Below are 10187 nucleotides of genomic sequence, written 5' to 3'. Positions count from 1 at the left end.
CTGCCTATTGTTATATTGTGCTGATAGAAACAAAAAATGTATTTTTTTTCCTCTCTCTGACCAATCTTGCTCCACATGCGTGTCAATTCAATATAAAAAAGCTTGTAACGATAATACTCTTATTTAAAAACAAAACCTTTAAAAAGTACAATCATGAATGTCATCTCCACACAAATGAAAATATTAATCGTGCGCTACTATATTTACCCCCAAAAAATCTTAGTTTCTAAATTCGAAAACATTCAAATTAGTTTATGAATATTCAATTTTAAGAATTTTAAGAAATGCCTTTGAGCATGAAATGTAAAATAAAACAAATGTTACAAAATATATTCTTACAAAAACTAAATTAGCAGTGGTTTTAATTGAATCTACGTGGGTAACTAGTGTCTTTTTTCAAATTACAAAGCCCAATTAATGTAATGAGCTTTTCCAGAAAAAAAGTTTTTGGAAATTTATTCCTCGGATAATGACGACTTTTGACCCCCAGACAGCAGGTCTACCCCCCCCCCCCCCCGAAAAGCATCATTTGACTCCCTGGACATTCAAAATTACTCTCAAACGGAGCAAAATTACCCTTAAACAGAGAAAGTTTACCCCCCGGACAAGGCAAATTTCGTAGATTTTCAACTACCCCCGGACACTATATCCTCCACCCTCCCATGTACGAACATTTTCTGGAAGAACCCAATATTTTACAAAGTAACTATTAAACCAGCTGGGTAGTGTTCCGGGAGTGTTCAACTTTAATCTTCGTCTGATTCAAGCTCTACAGAAGCTCCCACTCTTTTACATTTATTCCAACAAGACGCGTTTTTGATCTTCATAAACATTGGTATTAAAACATTCATAAATAGTAGCACAGTCACAGGTGTGGCAACCAAATCCAGGTACCAAAGTACCATCAAGGTTCTCCTTGGGATCGGTGGCTGATCGGCGATATCAAAAACGTGGAGGAATGATTGAAACATGTTGTTGACCAAAGTGAAATTGATTCCCAAGAGACCAATAACTTCCATCCAATGCAAGATTGTGAATTGCTCTTTGTACGGCTTGATGAACCAGTAGACGATAATGAAGAAAAGGATAAAGGGTGCTGCGTAACAGATTCGGTTGACAGGGTTGATAGCATATGTCGTGAGGAAAGCCAGAATCAAACGTTGGTACAATCTAGAGCGGAAAGGAAAACTTTTAACTTGAAAGTCTAGTGGTTTTATGTGCAAGAATTAGATCAACTGACGAACCTACCTTATTACACGAATATTACTAGTCATTTTATTAACACGAAATTTTTCAATAAAAACCCCTTAATTAAAACCAGCCGTGGTCTCCTTGAAAAAGCAAATAAGATTCGTGTTAATTTTTAACGTGTTAATTTCAAGGCCGTTGAATACTTGCCTAGTAATATTCGTGTAATAAGACATATTGTAACTACAGGGCTTACATTGTGACACATCTACGAGCATAATGGTCAGGGCTTTTTTTTATGGTAGAAGTTTGTAATTTTGGGGTTGTTCTTTGGTTGCCATGTCATTTGAAGGAAACTTTCTTTTTCTGCAAAAAAGTTTTTCTACTTTAGTCGGATTAATTCACGAGATTAATTTTTTTTTCAAAAATAAAACTCGCTAATTCGTGTGGTCTTGCGCAAAATTTCAATCGCGTGAAATTAATTCTAGAAAATTTTACAATATTTTGGCTCGCAAAATTAAATCTTGCGAAAATAATACGACAGTAGGTATATTCAATTCTGATTCTGTTTCATGGCCAAGAAGAACACAAAGAAAAGCGACACTTTGACCACTAAGTTTTCCAGAAGATATAATTTTCTTTGCCATTCCTCCATCTGTAAGCTTACGAACATTTTTTTTATCAGATCAGAGCTTATAAGCATGACTATGGTATTCATGATATTCATGACGTAATCTTTTCTATGGAAAGACCCCGGTTTTTGCCAGTAGTGGCAAATTTTATACAATTTTTGTCTAGTTTAAATTTGCCACTACTAGCTAAAACGCCGGGGTATTTCCGTTGAAAACATTACGTCACGAATAGCATGATATTTAACCTACCTCCAAGTCTCCCAGAAGATAAAGTATTCTTTGCCTTCGCTTTTTCTGTAAGCTTCTTCGAACATCTCCTTTAAGTATTGACAAACTTGTTTGTTTTCTCGTGTGTCTTGGTCTTTTGATTGCCAGTTACGTCTTGTGAAATGCCAGTAGAATGCTATCGGTGGAAAGATGAGGCAGAGGACGAACTTCCTCAATGAGATGACGTGACGCATAAAGAGACGATAAGCCAACATGAGTGCTGCTGGAAATGGAATTACCCAAAATGCAACGAAGATCATTTGACACTTTTGCCACCATTGAAAACATACCTCTTCGCCATTTAAAAACCATACTTTCATACCCTCAATTTCAACGCAATGGAAACAAATAATTGCAAACGTCGCGACGTTCTTGTATCCAAACAAGATGATCCGGATCATTCCTAACCCGACTCGTTCAATAAATGTAAGATTCAAAGGATGTTCCGTTGGTTGGTCTCGTCCCCTTGCATTTCGGATACATGATCTGATCGCTTTAAAGCCAAGACAAATAACTAAAAACACAATAGCCCACATTAGCATAACAATGACCACAAATTGATTATGGATGAAACCTTCTCCTTTGGCAGTTAAACCTTTTTGTGGACATAACGACTGAATAAATCCAACGAAATTTCCGTTCATAAATTCAGTGACATATTTTTGATATGTACTTGCTATTTGGTAGCTTTCATCAACATTAACGGTCAATAATGATCTGATTTGATAGAAGCCAACAACAATATTGAAGGCTCCGGACATGGTCATTTTAGGTTTATCTTCTTCTCCACCATTGTTTTGATTGACATCTCCATTGGGTGTTACTATGGCTACTTGTACATCACCATTTTGGTTCTCGTCGCCTGACGGTTTTTCGCTCAACCCAATCATTTCTTCTGGTTGCTGTTTTTCATTTTTGACTCCACGGCAACACTTCTTAACCTTTCCGCAACATTTTTTAAAGAGTTTTCCCATATTCTCTTTGATATTGAGCTCTTTGAAGAAGGTTGTAATGTTCTTTAAGAAAAGAAACAAAATACAAGCAATAAGTGCTGTGGCAGTGTAGAAAAGCCAAAACAAGGATGAATTTTGACATTTCGCCTTCAATATACATTCGTCATCAAAGAAATTTTCTTGGTAACCATTTTCACACATTCCACAAAGTCGCCCGTGTCGGTTATTTTTGCAGCTTGTAATGTTCGTACATTCTTTCTTTGTACAACAATAAGATTTAGGGCAAGCAGTGAATAATACTTGACCATCGGATTTCTCGTCTCCGTAAAAATTACCACTGCTTTTGATACCATTTTTACAGATTCCTCCAAGAGGACACGGGTGACATTTGAAATCTTCGGTATAGTTATGCACTTTCAATTTACTGTCAAATGTCTCACCGTCTAAGTCGTATCCTGTTAATCTCAAGCTAGAAGTTTTTTGTGTGTATGTTTTACTTTCACAAGCCACACATTGCGCATGTAGAATTTTACCACGAATCAAACTGTCTATTCTATGCTTGGAATCACGATTTTTGGAGCATGTAATAATCAAATCCTTTATAAACGGTTTTCTATCAGATTGTGTTTTACTTTCAACTTCAATATATACCATTGTTGATGTATGTATGGTATAGCTGGAAATGTTAACATTTTCAATCTCGTAGTAACCGTTTCCAACGTAGATATCGATAAGTGGGGATAAATGGCTTTCGTTGCGTTTTTTCTGCCATTCAATATGACAATTTCTGAGCTTGAAATAAGAGCTGTCTTCCGGTGCGGCAGCATAGACCAGTGCTTTTGTGATATTCTGTTCTTCAAAAATATTCGCCTTGATTGTAAGGGCTTCAATACTTAATGTTCCTTTTTTATGTTGTATCATTGTTCTCGAGATTTTATTTCCAATGATTATTATATTTCCAACGAAGAAATTAGCATGAGAAATTTCAATTCCGTGTTCAATATTATTTTCATGAATTTCTAAACGATTGTTAATTTTAATTTTATTAAGAGTGTTTCCTACCTCCATAACCTTAGTCATCTTGCTCGTTGTAACCGTAATTTCGTTGAATGTGAAATTGTTCTTTTTTTCATTTTCCAATGGCTTGAACTTTGTTTGCGGAAAGTTGTACAGGTAACGACCAATTTCTTGCATTTTTGTTTTCTTTTGTTCATCCGTTTCACGTTTTTCAGACTGCTCCTTGTGTTTTCCTTTACCGATGTACACTGCCGAATGTCTGATGGTCACATCTGTGACAATAAGTGAATTGATTTGACAGATAGCTCCTTTAAAGTACATTCCGTAGTCTGGTTTACCGCCTTCGATTGAAACATCATTGATCTTACAAACATGTGATCTGACTCTCTCCACGCGAATTATATACGTTGCATTGACGTTAGACGCACGAAGTTCACCATTAACGTTTTGAGCGTTGCTATTTTTTGTTACAACGTATACAGGCTCCAAATAGCTGTTCCCTTGTATCATCAGTAAAGTTCCTTTCTCAAAACACACATCTTTAGCGTAGATGTTTTGGATTCCTTGATAAACCTTCATATTAATGGCAATTACTTCTTCTTTAAGAGAGATCGTATTGGTCAGCGAGACACTCTCCAAGTAATGTCCTTCCGAGTCAATATCCAGTAGAAAACCTTGTTTCGGTATGTCGAAATCTACATCACTGACTGTAAAACTTCCTCTACTTCGCATTATGAACAGGTGGCTATGTTCTGTTTTGATGACCGGTTTATTATTGGGATCACCGTATTTTTTGAATGTTACAGATGTTAAAATCTCCAACGGCAGCAACAGTGTATATGTCGATGATGTGTTGGTTGGATTGTGAAGATCTCTCCTTTCTCTGTTTCCTGTTGTCTCTGTTGTATTTAATGTCGCATTCCTCGAAACCTCTACGTTTTGTTGAGTCTTGAAAGCTTTAATGTAGATAGTGACAGGTGTAGTACGGTTGAATAAGACGTCGGCGATTCGTTGGCATGGGTTTTGCTCTGTTCCGCAGTATTTATCCCGCTTTCCATAGTTTGATACGTAAACTGAAATAAAAAATGAATTTGATAAATATAATTCATGATCTTCAAGACGTAATATTTTCTACGGAAAGACCCCGGTTTTTTGCCAGTAGTGGCAAATTTTATACAACTTTTGTCTAGTTTAATTTTGCCACTACTGGCTAAAACCGGGGTATTTCCGTAGAAAACATTACGTCGTGAATATCATGAATTATTCTTCTGTTTTTTCCTCCAAAACCTGAATATCAACAAACTTTATTATTCATCTGTCTATAAGAAACGCAAGGCCGCAGATTTTATGTCTAGAAACAATCAAAGCCTAATGCCAGAACAACAGTGCTTTTACACTCATAAAACTCATAGTCCCAAAATAGTAAGTGCCTCCCGTTTAGGGGTTACCCGATTACGTCATTTAGTCGATTTTCCTTAATTCCATCAAATCTTCTCTAGACTTTCGACGAAATTCCAAAAAATATTTTTCCCAATTCCGAAATTTCGACCGATTTTTTTGCTAAATTTCTTTTTTTCTTACTATACTAAATATTTTTCCAATTACCGAAATTCCGCCCAAAAAAACGTAAAACCCTCCCCTCTAAATAACATGTATCTATTAAAGCTTCAAAGTAACTTCAAACTAGTTTTTTTTTAATCCCGATTGAAACTATCAGAATTTTTGGATAAGGATAAAATGTTATAAGAAACAAAGTTTTCTACCTTTATCCATTCTGTAATGTCCTTGCTCGTTGGAGTGCTCGTCTAAAAAGTAAAATAATCCCATGAATACACGGGTTGCAAAATTAAAGACTGGAGTCAAATCACGCTTTTACTCGAAATTTTTATGCGTTTGTTTACATGACCTTCATTTCTGGTTGGTTGGAATTTATCAACACTAAATTTAGTTATTAACTGTAAGTTATAAAACAAGTATCGTGAGAATGAAATCACGTGAACTTTTTCGAGTAATCACATGTTTTGACTTCACTGATATAATTTTGCAACCCGTGTATTAAAGTCTGTATCAGCTTAATTTGCTGCGGAGACGAAAAAGATCTAACTCTATATAGAATTTGAATTAATAACGGTTGTAATGTTGAAAAGATAATTAAGAATGGTATATTCCCAAATGGAAAAAAATGAGAAAACTTTGGAAAAAGAAGATGAAAAATGAGATCAATATAAGACCTTATGACCCTTTCCTGGATTGTTTTTATTCTTTTGAGTTTTCGAGTATTACTGCTCTTATAAGTTCCTTCTTTGTTGTAGTAATATTTTTTCCGCAAAATGCACCAGCATGAAGTTTTTGAATCGGGAGTTCAAGGTCTTTGAAACTAATTCTCACCTTCAAAAGTATTGAACCAAAATAGGAACGTATGGTAACTTACTTAAAAATTCGTTCATTATTTTCTCATCTTCCAACGATTTTGAATCTCTAATTGAATTCTGTGGAACGCAATTAAAAGCGTTCGATTTTAGAACATTTCTTTGTCGTAAATCCCTCATCTGATGTAAACTCTTGTATGTACAATAGATATCAAAATCACCACGACTAAGGAGAAAAAATTAATATGAGTTTATAAAGGGTTTGGACGCAATTGGGCCATTCCAAAAAATTTCCATACATGGGGATGGATGAACCTTTTGAAGTGAAAAACATTTTTTGGAAATGTATGGATACCCTCTGGAAAGTAGCAAAATTTCCAAAAATACCTTGGAAAATTTCTTTTCATTTCATACCTTGAAAAGATGGTGAACAAGCCAAAATCAGTCTTTTAAGCTTTTTTCACATGCACGTAAAATTTTACTTCACACCTTACGGAAAATCGTTCATAAGGCTATCTTTTGGGAATTTCCTCGACATTATGTAGAGTTTTTGTGTTTTCAAAACTTTTTGAACGTAAGCAAACTCTACATAAGGCCTTAAAACACTACGTAAGCTTAGGGAAATCCCCCACGCTTCAAGGTCTTTAAGTAAAGTTTTACGTACATGTTAAAAAAGCTAAACGTCGAAATGCATGATCTTTTTTCGTGCTAGCGAAGGAAACCATTTCATTTGGACAATTTAGTTGAGGTGAAAGTGACTAAATTTGAAATTTCGTCGGGGAAAAGTGACGAATTTGAAATTTTGGTCGGAGGAAAGTGACGGAAATGCCTCTAGGTGACGAAATTTTTCCCCGACGAAAAACCCCCGACTAAATAAAACTCCGACACTTCTTTCCCCGATAAGGTAAACATTTTATAGAACATTTTAAAGGGACATAAAAGTACTGACGAAATTTGTAAACAAACCGTATGCAGCGGGATACAAAATCAAAACAAATGTCACATGTCAAAATAGAAAATAAAAACAAAGTTTTACAAGTTTGTTTTGGACACGTGATTTTAATTGTTCTCTTTAATGACACGTGGTTCATTCGCGCAATGTTTACATTTTACTACTTCTATGTCCCTTTAAGCACATTTAAACCTGAAAAACATAACCTTAGGCAGGATTTTATTTGTTCTTTTAAAAAAAGTAACTTACATTTCCTCCAGTTTTGGTAAATTGTAAAACGACCTTGGTTTCAATTCAGTAATTGGGTTGTAATCCAAGTTTCTAAAAAATATCGAAAACAAGAAGTTTTTATTTAAAGCATTGTGTAACATTTTACTGGAAATACTTAGACACTTGATACTTAATACTCACTTACTAAAATCGCGTCTAAGTGAGACCGCTTAACTGGTCCGAGTGCGTTTAAGTGTGCTTAACAAACTTAAGTGAAACAGTTTTCTCATTCAGATTGTAACCAGTTCGTAGCCAAGAGGGGCGCAAAATTTGTGCAGGGGAGCAGATTTTTATGACACTGTAATTATCTATTCATGGTATTAATAGATAATTACAGTGTTATAAAAATCTGCTGTCCTACAAAAGTTTTGCTCCCCTCTTGGCTACGCTACTGAACAAAATCAATACAATTCTCTTCAATCAATAGATATTCAATTTCCAAAATGCATGAAGAAGTTTTTGAGATTGAAATAAAAAGTCATAAAATTTGACATAAACTAGGAGGCTTTTACTTTATATAAAAAATTTTCTCGCTTTTTTTGGGAAATACTGTATTCTTAACTTTGCGATATTCAAAAGCTCTTCAAAAGTGTCTTCCCTAAAAGAATCAAAATTACTCGAAGTTACTTACATGTATCTCAAGGATTTGTATGTTTGTAAGACATCAGGATCCAAGTTTGTAATGTAGTTGTATGACAAAAGCCTGAAAATATATTTTTATACCGGGTGACCCACGAAAAAGTTCGGACCTTTCTCGGCGTCTTGAGGCCGAACAAATGTCCCAAAGTGCTCGGAATTTTGGTATTTAAAAAGTAGATATCCTAACTTAAAATTTGAGCTATCACTTTTTAAATTTGACCAACTAGTTCTCTACTTATGACCTTTTAAACTCAAAATTCACTTTTCGGAAAGTGTAAAAAACACGTAAAAAAGAGGTATTAAATTAATGCAATCAATTAGAAAATCTTTTATAAATTGACTTATTTAACGAGTTTTATGACATTAATAATTATTAAAAACACCTTTTAAAGTAGTTTTTGTTCAAACCAAGACTAGTTTTTATCAAAATTGGCACTTTCAAGGAATTTTCTCAAAAACTGTATATCAAAAACGTCTAAAAATACCTAATTTGATACCCCTTTTTTACCTGTTTTTTACACTTTCCGAAAAGTGAATTTTGAGTTTAAAAGCTCATAACTAGGGAACTTGTGCGTCAAATTTAAAAAGTAATGGCTCGGATTTTAAGTTAGGATATCTACTTTCTAAATAATAAAACTCCAAGCACTTTGGGACATTTGTTCGGCCTCAAGACGCCGAGAAACGTCCGAACTTTTTCGTGGGTCACCCGGTATAACTGACTATCGAATAACACCCCTGTGACCCGCTTGGCCCTACTGGAAAACTTGGCAAAATTTGATTTCATCCCAATTCGAACGAACATACAATTGAATTTTTATCCCCGCTATGGGAAAGAGTTTCACCGGGGCTTTGAGACAGTGGTGTCAAATATGAGCGTTAAAGTAAAAAGGGTGAGACATGATGGACAAAGTCAGTGTATACTTCTTAATCGATTATTATATTATGTTTGGTGTTTAGTCAATATAGCCATTGACAGCATCTTCCTATTTTTTATCAGTTTGGCACACTTATGACTTATTCACTTTCTGTACTCAATAAAAGAGAGTTGTGTGAAAAGAGGAATAAAGGAGTTTGACCACCTGCCTTCTTTACAAAATCCTAGCTAACCCTTATAAACGCTTTTGGCTCCCACCTATTTTGGACATTTATTAGAGTGAAAGCCCCGTCCCCCAACACCAGACTTCATGAGAAGGGGGCTGACGATTTAATTCTATGATTTACTTACAAAGCCTCGACTTCTGATGTAATATTGGGTAATTCTTTCAGGTCAAGTTTACTGCAATCCAGAAGAACAATGCTGTTCTTCTCGTTACTAGAAAAGAATAAAAAAGTCAACAAAAGTTAATTTTACTCAAGATAACAATGACAACATTTGACAGTCAACTCTCCGTAATTCGAACTTAAATAGAAATCAAATTACTGCGATATTCTCATAAAAGAAGTATTTGACCTAAAAATTAGTTCGAGTGATTGGAAAATTCGAATAATAGAAGTTCGAATAAGAGATGGAGAGAGTCTAGTGTAGTTAAACATTGTGAGAGAGGTTGGGTGTCAAAATGTTCAAAAAGGAATTTCTTAACAAATAAACTAATATAGTTGACACTCTCTAATCAACGCTCTGCTATTCGATACGCTCCCTTTTTCGATTGGAGGGATTGGAATCCAATCCACTTAAAAATCGAATCAGGGAGCGTCAACTATATTGAATAGTTTAGAAGGGGGGATACAGGGAAAACTTCCACAAGGAGGACTGACTGTACTGAATTATTTTACTTACTCTTCTTTTGTTACTTGCTTGCATCTAAAAAGACAAAATTTAAGAGCAGAAATTAAAACGTGAAATAGGTTTCCAATATTACCTTAAGGGAACTATTTTTTGCGGGAACTGATTTTTGCGGTT

At 34.9% G+C, this 10187-nt stretch overlaps 1 protein-coding gene across 1 annotated transcript; it reads right to left on the bottom strand.

Annotated features, from left to right (window-relative positions):
• Positions 1-507: 507 nt before the first annotated feature.
• LOC136798556 (uncharacterized) lies at positions 508-3970 on the bottom strand. The gene is made up of 2 exons (XM_067055177.1): positions 2070-3970; positions 508-1170 (listed from the first exon to the last, which is right to left on the bottom strand). The coding sequence occupies exons 1-2, from the start codon at positions 3959-3961 to the stop codon at positions 747-749; spliced, it is 2316 nt and encodes a 771-aa protein (XP_066911278.1). The 5' UTR covers positions 3962-3970; the 3' UTR covers positions 508-746.
• Between the last annotated feature and the right edge of the window lie 6217 nt (positions 3971-10187).

This window comes from Clytia hemisphaerica, unplaced genomic scaffold (assembly GCF_902728285.1).
Source record: "Clytia hemisphaerica strain Z4C2 unplaced genomic scaffold, Clytia hemisphaerica genome assembly, whole genome shotgun sequence".
NCBI classification, from domain to species: Eukaryota; Metazoa; Cnidaria; class Hydrozoa; order Leptothecata; family Clytiidae; genus Clytia; species Clytia hemisphaerica.
The sequence above is the reverse complement of the archived record's forward strand: the minus strand, read 5'-3'. Positions and strand labels throughout refer to the sequence as shown.

Bases quoted from the DNA above. Each gene is read 5' to 3' on its own strand.
- LOC136798556 (XM_067055177.1), bottom strand. From the start codon at position 3,961: ATGATACAACATAAAAAAGGAACATTAAGTATTGAAGCCCTTACAATC. The intron at 1,171-2,069 runs GTAGGTTAAATA...TTTCCGCTCTAG, and splicing joins ATCTTCTGGGAGACTTGGAG to ATTGTACCAACGTTTGATTC.